Genomic DNA, 25,107 nt, shown 5'->3' with positions numbered 1-25,107 from the left:
TCCCCACTAAGCCCACCAGAGAAGCCACTGAGCCAGGACTCGTGATTGGTTCCATCAGTCTCTTTAAGAATTTTCCTTGGGCTTCAGAGACCCAGAGAACTCAGTTTCAGGCTCTCCAGGGAGACTAGCCTGTAACCAATTTAATCACAGGGCAGATATGTGACATCTGTAGACTAAGGCAGTATAATAGGGGTGACATACACACAGGACTGCACTCAAGCTGTGCAGCTCAATGATCAGAACGTCTCCAGACACAGAGGATGAAGGGCTTTCGTTCACAGAGATTTGTTACATGAGATCAGCAACTGTTTCTTCTCAATAAGAAGCCAAATCTCTCTGGGTCATGTCCTGTCCAAGTCCAGGGAATAAGAAAGCTGCTTTTCACTTCCAACATTCAAACCAGGATCCCAAGAATCATGAGAAACAAAACATGCAGCTAAGCAGGCTCCAGGGGTCCAGAAACACCTCCACATGGTCAGATGCGATGAACGCTGCTTTCTGTGGCACACCTGGACCTGGATGATTTCACAGTCAATCTCACAGCAGCTGTGAAGTTGTCCAGTTTCTCTTGATTTGTAACAACCTTTAGCCAAACGATCCAAAGGCCTGAAGAGCTCTGATTAGGAAAGCACAGGGACAGACAGGAACAAGATCCACCCAGCACAGAACAGAGGCTGAAGCAATGAGCTAACGCAGAGAGCCCCAGGGCCACCTAACGGGAGCAGCAAATTTCTTTCCTAGCTCAGGATGCACACAAAGAGGACAATGAGTGAGGGGAGACAGAGAGGCCGGGGAGGCAGGTACGGCACAAGTCTCCATTCACACTGCCCAGGAGCTCCTCAAGTAGAAAGAGAAAGCAAAAACTAGTAAGTGGGTTTCCGGGTTGTGTGAGTTCCGGTTTTCTATTTGGGAATTTCAAAATGAAGTGGAAGGCCTGCCGCCATGCAGCAGTCCGTGCGTGGGGGAGCCGCCCAGCTCTGGGATTTAGGCGTCACAATCTCTACTTCTCCATGTCTTTTCACTCCGAAGTGGAAGGCCTGCAGGGAAAGGCACGTCACAGCTGCTTGGCCCTGGGGTGGCATCCTGGGCCAGTGAGATGTTCCCGCGGATGACCATGAGAATGCAGGGTTACTGCATTCAGAGTCCCAGTGACAGAACACAGTCCCTGAACAGCTGGTGACTTAGGCAGACTTCCCGGGCTGTATGCTCAGATCCACACCTCATGGGTAAACATCACCGAGGGACGGATGGCAGCAGGCTCAGTAGAAGCGTTTTCGGCTCTGGTCCTGCCATTTGTTGTAGAGTATGATACCAATAACAATGGCAAACACAGAAAACACCAGGGAGAAAAAGACGATAAGAAAGAGGGCCAGGCCACTCAGGGGTGCTGGTGGTACGGTCACTGAGGAAGAAGAAAAAAAAAATCAGAGATATGGAGCCCATCCTACAATGGGTCAACAGGTTGTCCAGTCCCTGGTTTCTGACACCCACTGCTAGGGAGCCAGAGCCCTGACTCCCCCTTTCCAGATGGCTCACTTTAAAAATGAAGCAGCCCACATGCTACTGCTCGCCTGTTAGAGGACAGGTGGGAAGGTAGTGCAGGCATTCCATGTGCCTCCGAGGAGCAGACAGACAGACAGACCAACCTGACAGCTGTAGATGCCAGTCACCCCAGACTCCATGGACGCTGCAACCTCCTCCCTGACCATGGGCCACTTCCCAGGATCCCACACTCACTCTCAGGTAGCTTCAGATTGTCCACTGAGGGCAGGAATACATCGCGATGCAGCTTCTCTTCTTCTGGGGTCCTCACCCCAGTCAGCTCAAACAACTTCAGCGAAATGACGTCATGATTATCTAGAGGAGACAGTACGGAGGATTACTCCAGCTGCCTCAAGAGGGCTTTTGGAGTTAGTATCCGGGCTCAAACCTCTGATCCACTGACGGCAGTGACCTGAAGCCACCTTGAAATCTCAAGTAGACAGAGAACTGTTTGAGGGGCGCAGGGAGACTGACTAACAGGAGGAGGGAGATGGAAATGAGGCAAATAGAGCGTGTTTTCTCTCCTTTGGGGAACTAGAGAGGAAAACTATCAGGAGGGCACGAAGACAGGGTGCCGGGCGGTGGGTATGAAGGACAATGACACGGGTGGATCAAAGTGTCACGTGAGCCCCTGTGATGGTGCACGCCTGTGACACCAGCATTAGTTAAAAAGAAAAAGCCAAGTGTGGTGGCCCATGCCTGTAATTCTTGAGAGGCAGAGACAGGAGAACTGATACAAATTCAAGGCTAACTTGGTCTACACCTCCGAGACTTAGGCCAGGGGGGACTACACAGCGAGACTCTCTCAAAAGCAACAGCAAAACCCAACAAAAACCAGACTTCTTAAAAAAAAGGGTAAAGCCTCATCACTGCCTCATCTAAAGAATAAGGAACTGTATATATTCTATGTATCCTATGTATTTTATTGGCAAATACATACATACATATATATATTATAAATGAAAAAAACTAAAAATATTGAAAGTAACTGGGGCTAGAGAGATGTCTCAGTGGTTAGGAGCACTTGCTTGAGGACCAGAGTTCAGTTCCCAGCACCCGCATCAAATGGATCAGAACCATCTGCATCTCAAGCTCCAGGGGAATCTGATGCCCTCTTCTGGCTTAAACAGGCACCTGCACACACACGTGCATACAACACAAACACACACACACACACACACACACACACACACACACACACAGGCAGAGAGGAGAAATGGTCCCCCACCATCTGTTTAACAGGCCTTGGTCAGGGCAACATTACTTATGTGGAAGATGCTGCTCCCCAAAAACTCTGCTTCTTTGTGGCCATTTGGAATTCTGGCCCTGATCTCCCTGAAGCTACTAGGAAGGAGATCAGGAAACTAGAGACTAGGTATCTCTTCATGTGCAGAAGTACTAGTGTGCAAGACAGTTTTACAGTGCAGTGCAGGCTGCCCTTGATGGATGGGCTCCTGCTTCAGGCTCCTGGGTCCTGGCATTACAGGTGTCTGATACCACACCCAGGTCCTACTTCTCTCCTCTGTTTGTTTGGTCTCTGCTTGGTTTAGGAGACAGGGTTTTACTATGTAGCCCAAGCTGCTGGCTCAACCCTGTGACTTTTTCGTCTCAGCCTTGTTAATGATGAATTATAGATGTGAGCCACTGTACTTGACTTCTCTTTTTAAGTTTTTTTTGTTAAGTTGGTTTTTGGGCTTTTTAAAAATTTGTTTGTTTGATTGATTTGTTGAGACAGGGTCTGTCTCTGTAGCCCTGGCTGTCCTGGAACTCACAGAGATCCACCCACCCCTGTCTCCTAAGTACTGGAACTAAATGTGCATGCCATTACATATGGCCTTCCTGGCTGTTCTCAGTTCTAGGCTTGTAACATTTCTTGTCTCAGATCTGGTTTCAACTAATTCTTGAGGTAGCTCTGCTCCCTTCAGGGGGGGTTGATATTCAGTATTTATTTCCTTCGAGCCTAGCCTAGATTTCTGATCGTTTCTGTGGACACATCCACAGCTCCTTGGTCTGCTACAACCATCAACAAATCCAGAGCAGAAGAAATTGCCTTCATCTTCATTTGGAAAAATGTTTTTGCTGTCAGAATCAAGTTTAAACTATAGGACAAGATAAAAAGCCAGGGCAGGCCAGGTTTGGTGCACACATGCAATCTCAGTACTCAAGAGGTCGAGGCACAAAGATCCTGAGTTCAAGGCTAGTCTGGCCTACATAGAAAGTCCTAGGCTAGCCTGGGCTACACAGGCCCTCTCACAAAACAAACAAAAAAATGTCAAAAAAAGCTACACAGGCCAGGCGGTGGTGGCGCACACCTTTAATCCCAGTACTCGGGAGGCAGAGCCAGGTGGATCTCTGTGAGTTCGAGGTCAGCCTGGTCTACCCAGTGAGCTTCAGGAAAGGTGCAAAGCTACACAGAGAAACACTGTCTCGAAAAAACCAAAAAAAAAAAAACAAAAAACAACTCCCCTCCCCCAAAAAAAAGGCTACACAGAATTTTTTTTTTTTTGGTTTTTCGAGACAGGGTTTCTCTGTGTAGCTTTGCACCTTTCCTGGAACTCACTCTGTAGACCAGGCTGGCCTCGCACTCACAGAGATCCGCCTGCCTCTGCCTCCCGAGTGCTGGGATTAAAGGCGTGCGCCACCACCGCCCGGCTAGTCTTTCCTTTTTTCCTTTCCTTTCTTTTTTTGAGGCAGGGTTTCATTTTGTAGCTCAAACTGGCCTGGAACTGCTATGTAATCCAGCTCATCTTTCTTTTCTTTTTTTTTTTTTTTTTTTTGGTTTTTCGAGACAGGGTTTCTCTGTGTAGCTTTGTGCCTTTCCTGGGACTCACTTGGTAGCCCAGGCTGGCCTCGAACTCACAGAGATCCGCCTGCCTCTGCCTCCCGAGTGCTGGGATTAAAGGCGTGCGCCACCACCGCCCGGCCTCATCTTTCTTTTCTTAATTCCTTTTTTGTTTGTTTTTTGAGACAAGGGTCTCACTATGTAGCCCTAGCTGCCTTGGAACTCACTCTGTAGACCAGGCTGGCCTTACACTCAGAGAACCTCCCGCTTTGGCCTCCTCCTTTCTCCTCTCCTTTGCCCTTCTCTGTCCTTCCTTCCTTCAAAACAAAGCCAGGGCAATGCTCTCTACAGTGTGTGGACATCAAAGCCTGGGACAACTGAGAAATAATTGAACTTTCTCAACGAGTCCTTGAAGAAGAAAAATGAGATTATGCCAGGTGTGGCGATGCATGCCTGTAATTCCAGCACGTAGAAGGTGGAGGCCGGCTGTATCGCCAGCTCAGGGCCAGGGTGCAAAGTAAAACTGTCTTAAAACCAAACCAAACAACTAACCACCACCACCCCAAAAAAACTACACTAACTATAGGTTAGAAATTTATAGATTTTTAAAAAATTGGCTGCCTGGGCCAAAACTAGGTAGAGAGAGTGTTGGCATGTCAGTCAAGGAAGGTAGGCGTTTCGGGGTGCCGGGGAAATGAGCCGAGGAGTGGTCAGAGAATATGAAGCCCAGAGCATGGCAAGGAGGCAGGGGCTGCTGGTACAAGAGCAGCACAGATGGCAGGGCAGAGAGATGCAGGACCCAGCGCAGCTCGGGAGCAGGCAGACGGCTGGCAAACTGTACACACGCTGCATTCAAAAGTCTGCACCAGGAGGGATGCAGGCTGCTTAGGAGAGGGACGACGGAGGGAGTGGAGGAACAGCTCTGAGAGGAGAAAGGGAACTGGGCACAGTGGTAAGTGCAGTGCGAGAATCCCGACAACAGGATAGGCCGGAAGGGGCAGGGAAGCGAGGCATTTACACAGGCTCCAAGAGCTGCCTAGACAAGGGCACACACACTGCTTGAGTTAGTCCCGAGAGGGCCTGGACTGGAGCTTGGACAGGATCTAGACAGCAATGTCCAGCATTCTTAAGCCATGTGCATGGCTTCCCATAACTCCTTCATCTGGCATCTTCAGAGAAGGCCTCACCACGCCTTGGGTACTGACAAAAGGGGTCAACTGAGGCAGAGGAAGCACAGTGCAATACCAGAGAGATCCCCAGTGATGGAGGAAGTGCCGAAGTAATAGCCCCGGGGGAGCCGGACCCCAGGCATCTCAATGCAGTCCCTCCACTCGTGTTTGCCATCAATATCCATCATTATCTAGAATAAAGGAAAGATCTATCAGGGACAGGCCACGGGAGCAAAGGTAGTGCATATCACCAACTGCTCCAAGACAGGACTCACCGTCAGATGCCTCTTGACATAGCGAATCACAAGGAAGGTGTCATAGCGGAGATTTCGGACAATGGCTGTGCAGCCCCCCAGCTCTGTGGGCCGCCCATCCCGCTCATGGTCATAGCTGAGGGAGCCGTTGTTCACCATGGCTGAGATGTAGGGGAATACCCGCTGGGACACAGGGAGGGAAAAGCAGATGGTGAGGGAGAGCTCTTAGCAATGCCTGCATATCAGTGAGAGGAAATTAGCACCTTTTGGATGAGCAAACCACCCTGCCTCATCTCAAGCACCCCTCCCCCCAGCACCCACATACAGATGATCACACAAGGGACATGGACCCAGGAAGCACTGAACTCCACACGATGTTAGTAATGCTCCTTGCTCCAGACCTAGGGTAGACCTGAAGTGGCCCTGCACGACTCTGGAGTTTGACTCTATTCCTCCCCGCAATCGCCATTTGGTACTTAGATACCAGCAGTTTCCTTTTGACATACAGACTACCTTTCTCCCCAGCTGCTGCTTGAAAAGGAAAATCATCTTCCAGGTCTCCACTTCAGCCCATCCCTCTGCCCAAACAAAGTGTTTTGCACACAGCAGGTATTCTGAAAATACCTGCTTGAGTGGGCAGGGAAACCTTTCCAGTCTGGATAGCTCCTTTCAGACTGTAATCCTACCAGTATATGATGCCAAATGAAACAGGACCCCAAAACACTGCTGGAACAGGCTCTGGGCGGGCATATCTAGCCACAACCACTTTCCTTAGTCAAGACTTTCAGCCCATCCACACATAACTTCCAAGAATGCCAATAGCAAGAGGGCAACATCCCCCATATAGGAAAACGTAAACGTTTCCACGTTACCTACTCGGGTTTCCACTACTTAAGAAAGTATTTCCAACAGAGCTGTAGAAGTAAATTCCTCCTCACAACCGATGAGCTAACCATTCCAGAATGATCCCAGTGCAAGTCAATGCAGAGGGGCAGGGTAATGGAAGGGGAGGGAACACAGGGCATGCTGCTCCATGGACAAGCTCCACACTGTCCCAGTCAACATGCAAGGGGAAATGCAGTCAAGACCAGAGACTCGGAACTCCTGAGACAACAGCCACATGGATTCTAAGCAGCAAGAAATGTCAGATGGACACATGAGAATAAGGGATGGCCATGGGGAGTCAAGAACCGGGTACCTGGACTCCTGGAGAATAGCGCCTCTTCTGGGCCTGAGAGGGTCCAGCAGGTTATTACAGAAACAAGATAGGACACAGAACACAGGAGACCAAGTCAGAAAGAGACAGCCTTGGAAGAGCTGTGACCCTGCTGTGGTGGATGAATTACCAACCTAAATCCCCAAACAGAATTTTAGGGTCCACAAAGGGCACTCAGCGAGTTCCTGAAGCTCTCACAGTATGTGCCAGAGTACATGCAAGGTGTTTGCAACTTTATGAGGCTGCCTGGTACTACCATCAGATTCTCAAAGGAGTCTACGACAAAGGCCTCTCTACCCCATGGAAGGACCTGGGGCTTTTCGCAGCTTTATAAAACACACCATCTTGCACTGCCCAGACACAACTGGGTTATTTCTCCCAGAACACAGTATTTCTATAGCAATGGCAGGAGTCAGGGGTGGGAAATGGGGGGTATATAAAAAAAAAAAAAAAAAAAAGACTAAACTCTTCTAAATTTGAGATGTCTTGTACTGCTCAGGGTCTCAGGATACAGCTCTTGCCCAGAAGACAAAATTCCCACTGTATGAGACCATGAAATTAACTCGAATCCAAAGGGATCATTTACTCTCTAATTGAGCCTCATGGACATACATTTCCAAAGAACCGCTGTCACTCTCACCTACAACATGGGGGCAGGGTGAAGCTCTGTGGGAGCGCAGCAGCCGAAGATTCAGAAAATCACTGGGCTTGAGGGCACTTTAGCTTTGCCTCGGCAACTTTCCAGAGCTCTAAACTGCCAGCATTGAGAGAAACCCCCACAGGCTCAGCTCAGCCTGGTTTATAAGGCTGAGGGTGGGGGAAGGGGATCCCAAAGCATCCATTCCTCTCATCCTTAGTGAGCACCTATGGTAAGAGCCAGCACTGTTGGAAATGCTGGGGCCCGGTGGATCCAGGCTGGACTGGTATCTGGTCTCAGAGCTAACCCAGAGAGGGAGAGACAGAGAGCAAGTAGATAAATAAATTATTTCAGACAATAGCTGCTATGATGAAAACAAAAAAGGCAATATGATGGCTAAGGGAACTCTGTTCTGACGGGACCCAGGTGGTTAGAGGGATCCGACACGTGACCTGGTGCATAAGAACAAGAGGTCAGCGTGTTGAGAACTCACAGAAGACAGGTCTACCTGAAACCTGGCTAGTGAGTGGGGGAGAGGCTGGTGCAAGACAAGGCCCAGGCGACGACAGCGTATCAGCCTCACGGATCAGGGTACTGGGGGGGGTTCGACAGGCCCCAGAGCAGCCCCCCAGATGTTGTGAACCACAGGCAGAACGTACCCAGGACCCCGAGAGGCATGCAGTCCATCCATGATGGTAAGGCACCATAAAGTTACTCTTGCGCAACTGTCATTTCGAGCAAGGTAATTGCCAGCATGTTATTAAGTAATTAACAGAAATGGGATTCTCAGAAAGCTTGTAACTTCAGTGAACAATTAAGGAAAGGAAGGGATTAAAAAGTGCCCTGGGGTGCGCTGATGACCCCAAGATTTGCTTCATTTATCACCTCTAATCACAAGTTTAATTTAAAATTGCAGAATGCCTAGGACAGCACTCCTTGGCCAAGGGTGCCCAACTCTTCCCAAGGCTGATGTGACATCCGATCATCCAGCAATAGGCAGGTGGTAAGCTGTACACATCCGAGGGAACCCTAGTCAAAGGATGCCACAGCAGTCTGGAGTGGGGCACAGGGATTCATTCTTAGTTCTGTTTTTTTGAGACAGAGCTTCACATAGCCCTGGCCGGCATCAAACTCCCTGTATAGCCAAGGATGACTGAGTTTCTCCTCTCCTACCTGTACTTCCCAAATGCTGGGAATAAAGAATGTGCCACCACACCTAGTTTAATGCAGTGCTGGGGGATCAAATCTAGGACTTCCTGAATGTGATCAACACACACTAATTGAGCCACATCCTCGGCCTCAGGAAGACCATGACATGCAGTCAAAAGTAAATACTGCACTAGATGGCACTGAGCCCCATGGCCCCAGAGCTACCATCTGTCTGCTTTAGCAACTCACACTATGCCTTCAACTCTTAACCTCACGCAGCAGTGAGCTGCTGAATGCCAGTTCATTTTCTGCTCCTGGTCAGGAGTTCTTAAAGTGTTTCTTGCATAGCCACTGATCACATGGCAGCAGAGTGACAGTCCTAAGGCTGGAACCAAACTCTGAAAAAAGTCACAGCAATCTAAGCAAGGTGGGAGTTTCACTCTTAATGTCAGAGTCACCAAAAACAAGGGGTTCCCAAATGCCTTGTGTCCAAATGCACACTGTCTATAGCACAGGAAATGTCTCTAAACTTGGTTCTATGGAGCTATTCACGGTTTTTAAAATGACCCTCTACTACTAGCTAATTTTTGTTTTGTTGTGTTGTGGTTTTTTTCGAGACAGCGTTTTTTTCTGTGTAACAGCCCTGGCTGTCCTGAACTTGCTCTGTAGACCAGGCTAACCTCGAACTCAGAGATCCGCCTGCCTCCAGAGTGTTGGGTTTAAAGGTGGGAGCCACCACCACCAGATTCTACTAGCTAATTTTACAGTACTATCATTAAAAAGATACTCATGATTCAGCCTTGGACCCCTCCCACTAGGGAGTTTTCTCGCTTTTCTTTTCTGATCATTGGTGTTTTGCCTGCATGTATGTCTGTGTGAGGGTGTCAGAAGCCTGGAACTGGAGTTACAGACAATTTTGAGCTACCATGTGGGTGCTGGGAATTGAACTTGGGTCCTCTGGAAGAGCAGTCAGTGCTCTTAACTGTTTAGCCATCTCTCCAGTCCCTCACTTTTCTTAATAAATCAGTTTCTTTCACTTTGCTTTAAAAAAAAAAAAAAAGCTGCTTGTAAGGGAGCTGGCATGTAGATCTAGGTAGACTGCACAAGGCCTTGGGGTGGACGCCTAGTACCACATAAAACTAGTACCACATGATGGTACATGCCTCTAAGTCCACAGTCATCCTTGGTTACATAGCAAACTCCAGGCCAGCATCAAGTACATGAAACCCTGTTTCTCCCACCATCTCCCCCAAAGGACACACATGAACTTTTGGACTTCTGGATTCAATGCTAAAATTCTACAGTTCAAAGCACATAGGTTGATCACCTAACAGAAAAGAGTCCAGAGGACCTTTGGAAGCAGAGATGGGTGCTAACCATCTTACACTGCTTATAGCTGCATACCTTTGGGTGAGCTATGTGACCCTCACATTTCTATGCTTATTGGATCAGGAAGAATGGTGTGTATAGCTCACAGGACTGACCATGGGAAGAAGGTGAGGTGGGTGCACAACTTGGCATCATGCCTGGCATTCAAGAGGAAGTCAATAAAAATCCAGCCACTTAACAGCTAAATTAATGAATTTTTAGAATAGATATTATTCAAAGCCAAACATTCATGATTGAGGGGAATAATTTCCTTGGCTGGCACAGACCACCAAAATGTCCAGAAACATTTGGCTCAGTTTCTTTTCCTTTTTTTACCTGCCACCAACTGTTAATACGTTCCTGACACTCCACAGCTGAGATGTGAAGACAAGGGCAGGAAAGGAACAAGAGAAGGCGGCCACAGCAGCCACTGCCAGGACGTCTGCCAAATGTTCCCGACGAATCCAGTTAGTGGAAGGAGGAACAGCAGCATTTACTGAGGGCTGAGTCTTCAGGACACTGTGTGCAGTGATGGGTTCACATGCTTTCACTTACTTCTCACTCCTAGGAGCCAGTACTAGGATCCTCATTTTTAAAATTGATTTATTTTGCAAGGAAAGGGACCGCCTGTGTGCTGTGGTGCACTTTGAGGTCCGAGGACAACTTGAGGGAGCTGGCTCTCTCCTTTCACATGTGGGTCCTGGAGGTCAAACTCGCTTGGCGACAAGCACTTCTAACAGCTGAGCCATCTCTGTGACCCACAGTATCCTCGTTTCACAGGTAAGAATTCTCATCCAAGAGAACAGTGGTATTCAGTAATGCCCTTAAGGTCTGAAACCAAGTAATTCAGATCCCAGAGCCCCAACTCAATCATACTGCAATACTAATCTATCCATCAATATTTTTAAAAGAAGTCTCTCTCAGCCAAGTATAATGGATATCTATAATCCCAATATTCAGGAGGGAGAGGCAGGAGGATTGCTTCAATTCAAAGCCAGGCAGAGATACAAAGTAAGACCCTGTGTATTAAAAAAAAAAAAGTTTCAAATGTTCAATTTTTTTTTTAAAGAAAAGTCAGGTATGTAAACGGTACGCTTATGTACCCTGAGCACAAAGACACACTGCAGAGTGGTCCCAGATTAAAGACTAAGAGAGAGAGGCAGCGAGATGGCTCAATGGGGGAAGACACTTGACCTCACGTCTGACAGCCAGAGTTTGATCCTTGGGACTCATAAGGTGGAAGGAGAGAGCCAACTCTAGCAAGCTGACCTCTGACCTTCACATGTATGCATCTACCCCACATACAAAATAAGTCTTTTTTTTAAGGAGCGATCTAAGAGCTGAAAAACTTAAAATAGGACCTGGGTTTTCTTTTGCTAAAAAGGACATAAAGGGGCATTTGGCAAATCTGAGTTAGGCCTGAAGATGTGTAACAATGTGCTCATCATGTTTAACTCCCTGACTCTGATCACTAAGAGTAACAGTAATCCTTGTTTGTTTTGTTTTAGGAAAAACACAAGTATTTAGGGTTAAGGAGGCAATATGCAACAATTACTCTTAGCTAGCTGAAAAAAATAAAATGCACCAAGTGTGAGCAAGTGTGGGCATGCAGAGGCACACAGAAGGCCACAGGCTAGGGTAAAGTGGTCCATGACTATAATCCCAGCTACTCAGGGGGCTGAGGCAGGAAGGGTACCTGGGGCCAGATACTCTTTGATACCAGCCTGGGTAGTATCAGAAGAGTATATTCTAGAACTCTCTAATGGATTAACAATCTATAAATCTAAAACTTTTCTCAAAATAAAGATTAATCTGAATCTAGTATTTTATACTCGTGGGCTCCCAGAGTTTCACAATTATATTTTTAGACACTTTGCACACGATGCGACATTTTCGTTTGTAAAAGGGTGTCTGTGTAGATTTGTCTTTTTTTCCTGCTCTGGATTTTCTGTAGTAACAAAACAAATGGCTCTTCTACTGGATGCTGCTGGGAGCCAAGCTCCTCCCAAGGCGTGCACATAACCCTCAGACAGGAAGTTCAGCATTCAATGCCACTTCCAGCTGCACCTACCCCTTTCCACACCCGGGGCTGCGGTGCTCTTCAGCAGGAACCCACAGAAGGAACGTGGGGAACTGAGCAGTGCCCATGACACTCAGAGCAGCAGCGATCAGGCCAAGTCCCATCACATGACGCCATCAGCCCCAAAGCCCATAACCTCCCACTAACTCAGTGCCTCTCGTCTCCACTCTCAACTCCTCAAAGAATATGGAAAAAGTGGTACTTCCAGGTCCCTAAATGACACGCGTACACTTGAACATCATCATGAGCTAGGAAACTGAAGGGGAAAAAAAATGGAGTCACAGCTAAGTTTTGTAACAAGAAAACTCTGGATGTTGCTGGCGCATGCCTTTAATCCCGGCACTTGGGAGGCAGAGGCAGGTGGATCTCTGAGATATGTCTACAGAGTGAGTTCCAGAACAACCAGGGCTACACAGAGAAACCCTGTCTCAAAAAAACAGAAAGAAAGAAAATAGAAAGAAAGAAAGAGAGAGAGAGAGAGAAAGAGAGGGAGGGAGGGAGGAAGGAAGGAGAGAGAGAGAGAGAGAGAGAGAGAGAGAGAGAGAGAGAGAGAGAGAAAGAAAGAAAGAAAGAAAGAAAGAAAGAAAGAAAGAAAGAAAGAAAGAAAGAAAGAAAGAAAGAAAGAAAGAGATTTCCTGGGCCAAAAGTAAAAAAGACCAAATAGGATTAGTTTCATTATCATGATAAGGACTAAGGGAACACAAGGTGTACATACATGTGTGTTTGTATGCCTGTGTTGTGTGTGTGTGTGTTGGGGGGGGGAGCAGTGTTAGGTACTTAGAATGTGTCTTTAAGACACTGGTGTCAATTTTCTTCCAGTTAAAAGGAGGAAAAACAAATGCATATATATGTACATACAGTTCTATAGGTGTATGGGAAGTCCTCAAACCCACTGCCAAGCTAGCTTAGTTGGGACAGCCTGGAGAGCTGTTCATTTCACCGCCCAGCCAGCTGCTTCTACCTCCCGTGGGTGAGGCTCAAACATGTCACAGACCAGAATGAGGGCCAAGCCTGCCAACAGCTGTACTTCTGTTCTTCCAGGAAGTCTCTTGCCACTAGACTCTGATTTCAACTGAATGAAGACATCTGTGCTCCAAGGGTGCCACCAAGTTCCCCACAGTGCTCACCAACATCTGGGTTCACATGGGAAACATGTTCATCAGTAGACAGGCTGTAGACCAAAAGGTGCCAAAAGGCTGGGGACTCATCTTTCAACCATTTCTACATCAACAGCAACATTGAGACATAATCCATTGACCACTCATCCAACCAAAGTGGGTTTTGGCATGTGCTAAGTTAGGGTGATGCTTATCATAATTTCTGAACATTTTTATAACTCCATAACTCGGTACCCACTGGTAGTCACTGTCCCCCTCCCAACCTGAGAGCCCCAGCCCTGACAACCACTCATCTACCATGTCTCTATGGATCTGACCACAGTTCATAGGGATGGGCTCACACAATAAGCAGGACCCTTGTGACTGGCTTTTCTCTTGTAACCACGTCACCCACACTGGAACCCACAGCAATACTTCTGTTCTCACTGAGGATTTCAGCTGATGAACATCTGAGTTGTATCTGTTTTGGCTGCTATGAACATCTGTGGACAAGCTTTTTCGTGGATGCTTTTATTTCTCTTGGCTATACATATGCAAGTGGATTCACGGGATAAGAGAATCTCTATCTTCAGCCATCTGAAGAAATGTCTTTTCCAACTATATAATTTTATACATCCACAAGCAGTATACGTGGGTTCCAAATGACATCATATCCTTTCAACATGTACAGCTCTTCACTTGCATTCTAGTGGTTTAGGCTTTCATCTGTGTCTCCAAAAATTAATGATGTAGAACATCTTTTCATGTTTAGTGGCCATTTATTTATCACCTTCAGATAAATATCTATTCAGACCCTTTGCCTATTATTTTATTGGCTTGTTTTTATTTTATTTTATTTATTTTTTGTCATTTGTTTTTTTCGAGACAGAGTTTCTTTGTGTAGCTTTGCGCCTTTCCTGGAACTCACTTGATAGACCAGGCTAGCCTTGAACACACAGAGATTGGCCTGCCTCTGCCTCCCGAGTGCTGGGGTTAAAGATGTGTGCCACCACTGCCCGGCTTGTTTTTAAGTTACAAGTTATTTATATGATAATTCTCTATATATTCTAGAAATGGGTTAGTACAATTTGCATGTATTTCTCCCACCCTACAGGTGATTTCACTTTCTTGGTGTGCTCTCAGTGCTGGGGCCTGAATCCAGGGCCTTGTACATGAGAAAAATACTCTACTGAGCTCTGACACCAGCCCTCCTCCTGATAGTGTGCTTTGAAGCACATAAATTATTACCTTAAAAAATTAAATTTAGGCCAGGCAGTGGTGGCACACGCCTTTAATCCCAGAAGAGCCAGGCGGATCTCTGAGTTTGAGGCTAGTCTACAGAGAAAGATCCAGGACAGGCACCAAAACTACCCTGTCTTGAAAACAAACAAAAAGATTTTTTAACTTTAGATTTATTTTATGTGTCTGAGTGTCATTCCTGCATGCCTGTCTGTGCACCATATGCATGCCAGCAGAGGTCAGAAGAGGGCATGGGATCCACATAACTAGAGTTATAGATGGTTGTGAGCCACCTTGTGGGTACTGAGAACTGAACCCAGGCCCTTTGCAGGAGGACCTGCTGCTCTTAACTGCTGAGCCATCTCTCCAGTCCCAAGTTACTACTTTTGATGGAGCCCAGTTTTCCTGGGCTTCCTTTTGTCACTTCTGCTTTTCTTACCATACCTAAGAAGCCAAAATAATGGAAGTGGAGTTCTTGGAGTCAGATCTAAGACACCAACAAGCTTTACAAACTTTCTTCTGCACTTCAGTTTCTTACCCACAAAGCAGAGATGGTAATAACTGTAACAAAGAGTCGCTACAAGGAAATAATACACGTGGAACAAAGCCTGGCACCCTTGCACATAAGAGTAAACCACACCACTGACAAAACATATTTGATTTTATCCTCCAGACATGGAAAAGAAGACAATTTTCTACATTCTCTGGACTGAATAGAAGCTCAAAGAACTGAAATCACACATATGAAATTACCTAATGTCTCTTCTCTCAAGAAAAAACTCAATGGACAGGAAGACAACGGATGGGTGGAGGGAAAGCGTCAGAATTGAAGGAAAGCCTCAGAATGGGTAGAGCTTACAATAGCTGCTGCCCTGAACAAGACAGCTTCTCTGTTTAGTCATTGCTAAAGAGGGATCACATTGTGATTGTTTCAATGCTGACCAACCACTTAGGCACACAGTCTCAGTGTGGCTGATGTGCCTAAGAGGGAGGAGAATGAACAGTCAAGAAGGCAGCTCCCAAATGTGTAACCTCACAAGGCTGCTGGCAGCTTTCTTTCTAGCCTCTGTTTGATGCTCTGTATTCCCTTACACCCCCGTCCTTCTTATACCCCTCAGAGTGCCTTAATATATGCTTTCCCTCATCCTGGACACTGGCTCCTTATCCTGCAGACCTCAGTGTAAATGATATTTCCTGGAGGAGGGCTTTGTGGCCACCACGACTGCCACGTCATGATTCAATGAGTCTACTGTCTTCTCAAAGTACCCCGGAGTCTCCACCAATCTCCACACTTCAGAGCACAGAGACTATTCTGGTCTTGTGAATTCCCAGGCCCTGGCATCTAGCAAGGGTGTGACATACCTGGAACAAAGAGGAGCCCAGAGGAAACATGGAAACACAACTCGAACTGACCCACAATGGAAGGTTACTCACCTAACATAGGTCTCACTTTCCAGCTCCTCTAACGTGAACAGTGGGAAATCCTGACTGGTACACCTGAGTGTCGCATGTATAGTGGTCACACTTTAAACTTTTCCTGATAAATCCTTGGGGAACAATAAGTGATCACCATCTCCATTACCAACTCTGCCTTCTGTAGGGTACCCAGTAACAACTTGCCATTTTTCTACCATCTGATGACAATGCCACAGGAGAGGATATAGTCCTGTGCCAGTTAAGGAAGTGCTAAAGAATCCTCAGGGATGGTCAATAAGCTCTGTGGTGTCTAGACATTGGGTTCCAACAGGATGTTAGATTTGAGGCAGGTGTAGTGGCCCCATTTATAATCCCAGGACTCAAAAGGCTGAGGATGAAGATTATGATTAGTTCAAGGTCAGCCTGGGCTACATAGTGAGACATTATTATTATAAATAAATGCTGTGGTTTCACCAACTTCTTTTTTCTTACACCATTCCTTATAAGTGACAGGACCTGCCTCAAAAGAAGCTAAAGATGCTGGACAGGGCAAGTGGCCAAGGAGAGTACACATTAATGGTCAAAAGTTCCAGGCACTCATCTTTCCCCTTGCTCTGGCCCTAACCTAGGAGCCAAGACACCACCAGTCACAGGTGCTCAATTCCAGGGGCTACCTTATGGAAAGGAGTGAGAACATTACAGGCACTATAGAAAAAGCACCCAGTGTGACATTATTCCTGAAGGACTGCTGGGATCACCAACAGTCCTCTCCAGGAAAACAACAACAACAACAAAAATGCCAAGGACATTAACTTCGGAAGGTCAACAGATGGGGCCTCACTGCCTCTCCCGTCTCTTCCTGCACACTGCCCCTGAGGGAAAGGACTGTGAGACAGATCAGTGTGGCTGCCCTAAGCTCTGACACTCGCCATTACCTCTTGCTGCTTCTCCTCATTGGGATAGGTGTCTACAAACACTCCCAGCCCCACAAATTTGTCCATGTTTCCAAACACAGGCCCTAGAGAGAGAGAAGAGATGATGAACAATGACATAAAGCCAGGAGTTGACAAAGGGCTAACATCTTATATGGCAGAGGAAACGGTGATAGTCAAATGACCCAAGCATTTCCTACGATGAGCACACACACACACACATACAAAAGCACCCAGCAAAGTGCATGACCGACAGCTGGGCCCACGAACAGCTCAAGTTGTTTGTTGCTGAAGGCAGGAAAAGAGGGAAGGCCACTGCAACCTTGTTTGGTACTACAGTAGCTCCCTGATCCAAACTGGTTGCTAAGACACTCCTACCTACAGAATTCTGCTTCACAAACACCCGGTGAAGATTATGCCCCCAAGAGAGAACTGAATTCCCAAGTTCTATTTCTCACTGCAAGAGATCAGGTCAAATCAGGTTCAGCCTGCCATCCACTTGGAGCACTGACTCCAACAACAGCAAGGAAAACAAAATTCTTCTCTTAACTCAAGTGCTGAGATTGTTGAGTGTGGATGTCCAGAAGAAACCAGCTCACTGGCCTCCAGTGTGCACTCAGCCAGCCAATGGCTAGGCTTCACAGGGAAACACAGAAGAAACCAACAAGCAAGAAATCATCGCAGGATGAGCCAAGGTCAGACTGCTTAGGATTCAAAACCCCATTTTAGAGACTCAATGGGCTAATGTTCATTTACAGACATGAAAAGAGAGAAAACTAGAAGGGCCCTTTTCAAAAAGAGGTCACAGGAATAAACAGTCCTGACACACCCATGCAGAAGCAACCCAGGGTCCCTAATACCTGGCTGCATCCGATCCTTTGTGTACCAGATTGCCAAGCCGTCTCCATGCAGATTCTTCTTCCCTTGTCCATGGATCTTGAAGTGCACCTGCAGTTCCCAGTCTTTCAGGAAACATGGCTAACATGAGGAAGACAGAGGTGTAAGGGAGGAGTGTGAAATTTGAAACCCATTAGCCCTCAGCAGCAATCTACAGACTTGGAAAGTGGCTTTGGTACCAAGGCTAAAGTTAAAATGGTATCTAAGACTTTGGAAGTACTCCTGCCATAAAACTGAACAGACTGAGCCATTCAACTGTTTAAGGTACTGTGGATAAAAGGTTAAGTAAACCATCTGATTATCCTCACATCTTCCAGCAGAAACAGGATAGTACATGCAAGCTAGAAAAGGCATGTTAGTCTCCCATGATCGACATCTACCCAGCAGCACATCTCAGTCAACTGGGTAAAGAGGGTTGACTTAATACCTGTTTGCAACTGAAGTTTATTCCTCTGACAGAAGGACTCTAAAAAGCTGGGATTCAAAGAAAGGTCAAAGCCTCATTCATTAAAAAAAAAGGAAAAAAAAAAGAGTAAGAAGAGCTAAGAGGTTTCCAGGGGTAATTAGCAGATGCTATGAAGAACTCTAATTAGCTAAAGCTGGCATTTGGCCAAGCTGAGGGGCAAGCTTGAGTTCCCAAGAGAACAAATAGTAAGCAACAGTTCCCAAAACCTTTGTGCCCATGGCCAGGAAGCAGAAGTGTGCCAGAGGCAAATGCCATCCCCTTCCACTGGGACAGCCTCTTGGGGGTGGGAGGACAGACACTAAGGAGATGGGTGTCACTCAGACTTCTGTCCAGTTTTGGGACTGAGTATCAAAACCTTATAAAAACAGAGAAGCAGGGAGTGGCTGGCTAAGTGTTCCGCACAGTTAGTGTTTTCAGGAAGAACACAGTGAGTACAGTATTGGTTGGGGGAGGCTCTAGTGAAAATCTGTGAAGAAAGGAGGGAAGGGTTCAGCCGGGTTTGGCCAGGTTCAGCCAAAGGCTTTCCAAGAGCCTGTTCTGGGCCTTGAGCAACACATTGCTTGATCATTTTCAGTTTTTTGTTTGTTTGTTTTTAATTCCTGGGACATCATCCAAAAGAATTAGCATTAGGAATACAGAGTCAAAATGAAAAGAGGTCGGACAGCAGGGAGCCCTGATATCTCCAATAGTCTGCCCTATTCTGTCTTTTCATTTTGGGTTATCTCTCTGCTGTTTCATTTAGCTTTGAGGGCAAGAAAGACTTCAGTGGCAGAAAGCTGTCCTGCAGCCAGAGGCAGTATGATAGCCCTGGGAAGAAGGCAAGGCAGAGGATAGAGTCAGGAGGTATTTGCCACTAATTCTTGGCCTTGGGCATCACAATGCTATACAGTTTTGTTTAACAGTGGTTCTGAAACTTTGCTGCATGTTTGAAAACCCCAATGACCTAGCCAGTAGTGGTGTTGCAAGCCTTTAATTCCAACACTCGGAAGGCAGAGGCAGGTGGATCTCTGAGTTCAAGGCCAACCTGGTCTCCAGTGATTTCCAGGACAGCAAGGGCTATAGAGAGAAACCTTGGGGGAGGGAGAGACCCAATGACCAAATTGCAACCTATTCCAATTAAATCTGGGATGGGATCCAGGCATAAACTCCAGTGGACAGCCAAATTTGAGAACCACTTGCACAAACTACATATCCTACTCTAATAGCTCAAAAATAATTCCTTGGTTTCATTCTGTTGAGAATATAGGTATCAGAGTCTTATAGATTAAGGCTTTAATCCTTGTACATGGATGCAACTGAGAGCAGGTCTAATAATAGCATATATTTCTGTTACTCTTGTAGTAAACTTTGCACCAAGTCTTTTCGTGTCCACTGTCTGACAACTCAGATGGGCAAGCCAAACAGTCTCATGAAGGCATAGAAAACTGAGAGGCTAAGCGACCTACCTAGGGCTCATGGTGGCTGGGTAACCAAATTGGGTTTAGGATCCAAGTCAGTCAACTGATTCTAGCATCTTCTGCCATGCCCCATATTGAGCTCAGCACTACAATCTAGGTTACAGGGCCAGCCTGTGCAGATGGCTCGCAGAACAAGTGCTCTTAGCCCTCTGTTCCTTTAGAACTCTCAGAGAAAAATGAACAGGAAAAAGAAGTCCTCTTTTATGAGACCCACTCACAGCATCTACAGCTAATGAGAAAAACCATGGGAGTGTAAGATTTTCCCACCCTCATTTATAGGAGCCCAGGAGAAAATATCAATGGATGCCAAAGTTATCCCTAAAAGTAACAGGGTTGTGAATGTTTAGGAAGGACCTGGAAAACGAAAAGGATCATCTTACACTTGCACAAAACCACAGTGCAGCCATACCAGGTGCTCACTTCTTGCCATCATATCTCAAGGAAGACAACTAGAAAGGGTCCAGAGGACAAACACAACAACTAGAATAGCTCAAAGTGATTGTCACACTGAAATAGAAACTTAAACTCTTGACTGAAACGAGGGAAGGCTATTAGGATTAAATTTGGGATATATGTATTTCTTTCTTTCTTTTTTTTTTATTTCCCCCGAGACAAGGTTTCTCTGTGTAGTTTTGGTGGCTGTCCTAGATCTTGCTCTGTAGACCAGGCTGGCCTTGAACTCACAGAGATCCTCCTAGCTCTGCCTCCTGAGTGCTGGGATTAAAGGCGGGGATTTATGAATTTCTTTTTCTTTTTTTTTTCTTGGTTTTTCGAGACAGGGTTTCTCTGTGTAGTTTTGCACCTTTCCTGGAACTCACTTTGTAGCCCAGACTGGCCTCGAACTCACAGAGATCCGCCTGGCTCTGCCTCCTGAGTGCTGGGATTAAAGGCGTGCGCCGCCACTACCCAGCTGAATTTCTCAATGCTTCTTAGCAAGTATATATTTAGTGGTAGTGTCCCGCTATGTTGCCCAGGCTGAGACTGAATTTCTGGGCTTAACTGATTCCCCTGCCTTAGTCCCCCAAGTAACTACAACTACAAGTGCATAGTACCATATACAGAGCAGAGAGGTTGAATCAGAAGGATCACAGGTTTGAGGCCAGCCTGGGCTATTACCAAGTTCAAGGACAGCTTGGGTTACATGACAGGAAGCAAACGACAAAAACAGTAACAGCAACAAAACAATAGTTTTCTGTTTTACAAAGTAATTAAATAATATTTAAGCTATTAAACCCCAAAACATGGTATGTCAGGCTAATGAAAAGCTGAATTATTTGCTCTAACAACAGGGCAACAGAGAAATATCTGATTTCTTTATTATGAAGTTCACCATTATCTCTGAAATAAAGACTTTTACTTTTTTTTATTTATTTCTACTTTATGTGCATTGGTGTTTTGCCTGCGTGTATGTCTACGTGAGGGTGTCAGCTGCCCTGGAACTGGTTTTGTAAGCTGTGGGTGCTGGGAATTGAACCCGGATCCTCTGGAAGAGCAGTCAGTGCTCTTAACCACTGAGCCATCTCTCCAGCCCTCTAAAGACTTGCATTATCTTTAGAAGATGGGCACTGGGAAAAGATGGTAAACCCAAGGTCACTTCTGAGCTTTTTTAGGACATTCAGGGTCCTAACACAGGAAGCCTCTTACCACCCGATTCCACAAGGCACCCTGTTTACTTTGCATATCTGGAGTGAGTCGGATATACTGGGTCATCACCATGGCATTGCCCATCAGGTTCCACAGCGAAGAACTGCTCGTTCCCACACCTATGGGAGGGAATACATCAGCTCATATTCTTCATCAATTAGTTCACAAAGCCACCACAGATCCTACCAAAGTTGCAGCCATTATCTTTTTTTTTCAGTATTAATAAATAAACCTTTTTTTTTTTTTTTTTGAGATGGGATCTTAATATGTTACCCAGGCTGATCTCAGATTCCTGCACTCATGCAATCCTTCTGCCTCAGCTGCTTGAACCACTGAGACCACAGGTGCTTGCCATCACACCAGGCTTCCTTTAGCTAAGTCCTTCAGGTGAACCCAACGCACCTCAGAGCTGTCATTTATGCATGGCACAGTAACCATAGTTCAGATCCAGTCTTCCCATTTTATGTGTAGGTAAACTTCAGCAAGATTTTTCTCATTTATACCAAAAAAGATTGACCCTCAAAAGCTGTGGGCTTAATCATATTCTTCATTTAAAATCAGTCTCTCAAATGTGAAGCTGATTCTTCCCCAAGTCTCTCGAACTCTAAGTATCTCCAGGTCGAAACCCAGTCTAACCCATAGTATCAGCAGGGACCAACGCTAAGGAGGTACTCGGTAGACCTTGCTAAATAAATGAAATCGTAGCAATAGCGTGTAGCTTTCTGCGGTTTGAATCTTGTTTTCTGCACCCCCATATCCGCAGCTCTGTGGGAAAAACAAACTCGTATTAAGCTATCTGCACTAATTTCTCTTCTTTGTAGACACCTGTGTCAATTTTCTGGCATTGAGCTGTGCTTAGAGACCTAGAAATCCCCGAAGAGAGCAAAGCTAAGCAGCCTCTTTCATCATCAGAGCTCGCGGCCTGGGAAGGAGCAGGTGTTCTCAACAGCAAACAGACTTTGTTTCTCCTTTCTTACTCCGACCAAGTTCTACCCGGTTCTTTCTCCTGCTTTTATTTCTAGGGCAGCCACCTCTCCATCCCGACACTGGCTCATCGCTAACGGTCCTCAATCATCCCTGCTTACTCTCTCTCCTTCTCGTACTTTTTTCTGTCCAAATCCAAACTCCTTCCCCTGAGCCCGACACTGGTGACATCTGAGAGCTCTGCCTAGACCTACTAGAAACTTCCAGCGCTCCGAGAGGGACGGGGGTGGGGACGGACCCTGTCCTTGGGACCTGTTGGCTCATCGAAGCGGCGGGGATCCTCGGGGGCGCCCCCTCCCGCTGGTGACAGCGTCTGCGGAGCTACCCTGACCAGCGTCCCCGAGCGCACTGTCCCCATGCCCGCCCTCCCCTGCGCGACCACCTCGTCCCGGGCGCCTCACCCTGGTAGGGCTTCGACAGCGAGTGCTCCCGTTTCAAGTACTCCACCGCTTGGCCCGCCCTGACGTGCCACGGCCCCTGCACAGACCCCAACAAAAGGAGAAGGAGCCATAGCCTGGCCCCGTCCCGAGCCCACGCGCGCAGCCGCCACCGCTGCCACCAGGAGGGTCTCACACACGCCGCCATCTTTCCCACCGCCGGCCCTTCATCAAAAAGCCCGCCCCCTTGCCCAACCCATTGGCCTGCGGAACCATCGGCCCGACCTCCCATTGGCTCCTGGGGAGTCCCCGCCCCCGCAGGTGAGTATCTCACCGATTGGCTGGCTGGTAGCAGTTGCCTTGCCAAGGGGCGTTGCCGAATAGCCAGACTTTTTTTTTTCTTTTGTCCTAGGCTTCACCAGGCCTGCTAGTTACATAGTGATTCTTAGTTTCTGCATTCTGTAGTAAATTTAAAGCGATAAAACATTTTTTTTTTTTTACGATCCCAAGCAAATGTTCTACCGTCACCGCCATGTGTATTTACCTGACCACCAAGCTGTCAGTCAAAAGGAGCAATAGACAAATCCGTTGGTAAAGGATCCGGCCTAGAATTTGGGGGAGCGTTCGGTAATCCCCACCCTCTGGAGACTGAGGCAGGAAGACAGGGAGTTCAAAGCCAACCTAGTGAGTTAAGAGAACAACCTAAGTAACTCATTAAAATGAGACAGACGGCAAATTATAAAATGTATAAAAGACCAAACGAGCATTATCAACCAGTATCACCGGATGACATTTACAGAAATGAATCGTTTGCCAAACTATGGGGGGGGGGGTTTGAAAACACACCATCCATTCCCTTTCCATAGCTTCTTTCAAGCCACAATAACCGATATCCATCATGGCTTCATCATCCTGTTATTAATCAGCCCTTAATAGTTTGCCATCACCTTCAGGAAGGAGACGTAAGTCCCTCGACTGGGCACATAAAGCTCTCTACCATGGGGCCCTGACCCTCCCCTATAGCCAAACTGCCCACAGAGTCCTTATTTCACCACGTTCCAGCTTCCTCATCTGCTCGCTCACTTCCTACTCTTTCAGAAACTGGCTTCCTCTTACCGACTTCCTCCTGGAGGCTTTCCTTGATTCCCTCCGGCCAGAGCATGTGTGCATCTCTGAGCTCTGAATATGCTCCACAGATATCTACAAAGGACTTGTCAGATCTGTGTCTACATCTTCCCAATAGACATAGTCAGTGTTAACGCTCTGAACATGAGTAACAAGAAACACAACATGAGCTTGCTTCAGGGAAGACCAGCTTTTACTGATGGTTCTTTACAAACTCCACCCCAAACAGATACATGGTGACAGACATTCGGAACTACAGTTAATTTGTTTAAGTCATATCCTGACTGTAAAACCATTCATGACCCACAATGGCCATAGGATAAAATCCAGTCTCCCTAGTGTGGCATTCAAAGCCCCTTACAACCTGATCAGCTCAGTCTGTACAAGTCTATTATAAATGATGTCACTGGAATTATGTAACTCAGTTAACAAATTATGCATTTTTCCCTTTCAAGGAGTGCAGCTAATGGGCCACTGGAAGCAGTTCTTACTCATTTCCTATACCAGGCCGCACCAATTCCTCCACTCCCCTAACCTTTACCACCAATAGAGAGAAAGGGTTCTAATGGTTTTGAAGAATTATTCCCACTCTGTCAACTAGACTGTATGTGTTGTGCTTAAATAATAAAATTTAACCTTTTATTACTTTTGTTTATTTGTGATAAGTATTGGATCCCGGGTATTCCTCTGCCAATGCAATAAGCCAATCAAGCTGAATTCATAAGTTCAGGGTTTTTTGTTTGTTTGTTTTGTTTTGTTTTCAAGACAAGGTTTCTCTGTGTAGTTTTGGTGCCTGTCCTGGATCTCTCTCTGTAGACCTCAAACTGGCCTCAAACTCACAGAGATCTGCCTGCCTCTTGCCTCGCAAGTGCTGGGATTAAAGGCGTGTGCCACCACCATCCATTGATTCATTTCATTTTTATGTGTATGAGTGTTTTGCTCAAATGTATGTTTGTATCCCATGTGCATGCTTGGTGCCTGATGAGGTCAGAAGAGGGCTTTGGAACCCCTGAAGCTGGAGTTATGGATGACTGTGAACCACCATGTGGGTGCTGGGAACTGAACCTAGGTCCTTTGTAAGAACAAGTACTCCTAACCATTGAGCCACCTCTCCAGCCTCTCATCTGTCTTTCTTGAGACCAAGCTCTGTTGTATGAACTCAGGAACGTACTTCATCTGTCTGGATCTCAGTGGATAAAATGGGTGTGAGAAGATTAGCACAACCTAGATTGCTGGAAGCATGAGACAAAAGACCCTGTGAAGGATACAGATGCAC

The 25,107-nt window shown here is 46.6% G+C and overlaps 1 protein-coding gene across 5 annotated transcripts; it reads right to left on the bottom strand.

The window, feature by feature from the left end:
- Positions 1-45: 45 nt before the first annotated feature.
- On the bottom strand, positions 46-22,966 carry Lman2l (lectin, mannose binding 2 like). Of its 5 annotated transcripts, XM_006987282.4 has the most exons (9): positions 22,731-22,966; positions 21,346-21,464; positions 17,742-17,859; positions 16,885-16,967; positions 6,946-6,978; positions 5,769-5,930; positions 5,570-5,684; positions 1,738-1,857; positions 46-1,402 (listed from the first exon to the last, which is right to left on the bottom strand). In XM_006987282.4, the coding sequence occupies exons 1-9, from the start codon at positions 22,912-22,914 to the stop codon at positions 1,260-1,262; spliced, it is 1,077 nt and encodes a 358-aa protein (XP_006987344.2). In that variant the 5' UTR covers positions 22,915-22,966; the 3' UTR covers positions 46-1,259. The 5 variants fall into 5 exon arrangements, with proteins under 5 accessions (XP_006987344.2, XP_006987345.2, XP_076413629.1 ...); XM_006987283.4 differs by lacking the exon at positions 6,946-6,978; XM_076557514.1 differs by lacking the exon at positions 6,946-6,978 and having other exon boundaries at positions 21,375-21,464; positions 22,731-22,938.
- Positions 22,967-25,107: the final 2,141 nt, after the last annotated feature.

The sequence above is a fragment of the Peromyscus maniculatus genome, chromosome 21, assembly GCF_049852395.1.
Source record: "Peromyscus maniculatus bairdii isolate BWxNUB_F1_BW_parent chromosome 21, HU_Pman_BW_mat_3.1, whole genome shotgun sequence".
NCBI classification, from domain to species: domain Eukaryota; kingdom Metazoa; phylum Chordata; class Mammalia; order Rodentia; family Cricetidae; genus Peromyscus; species Peromyscus maniculatus.
This window is presented reverse-complemented; position numbering and strand designations above follow the sequence as displayed.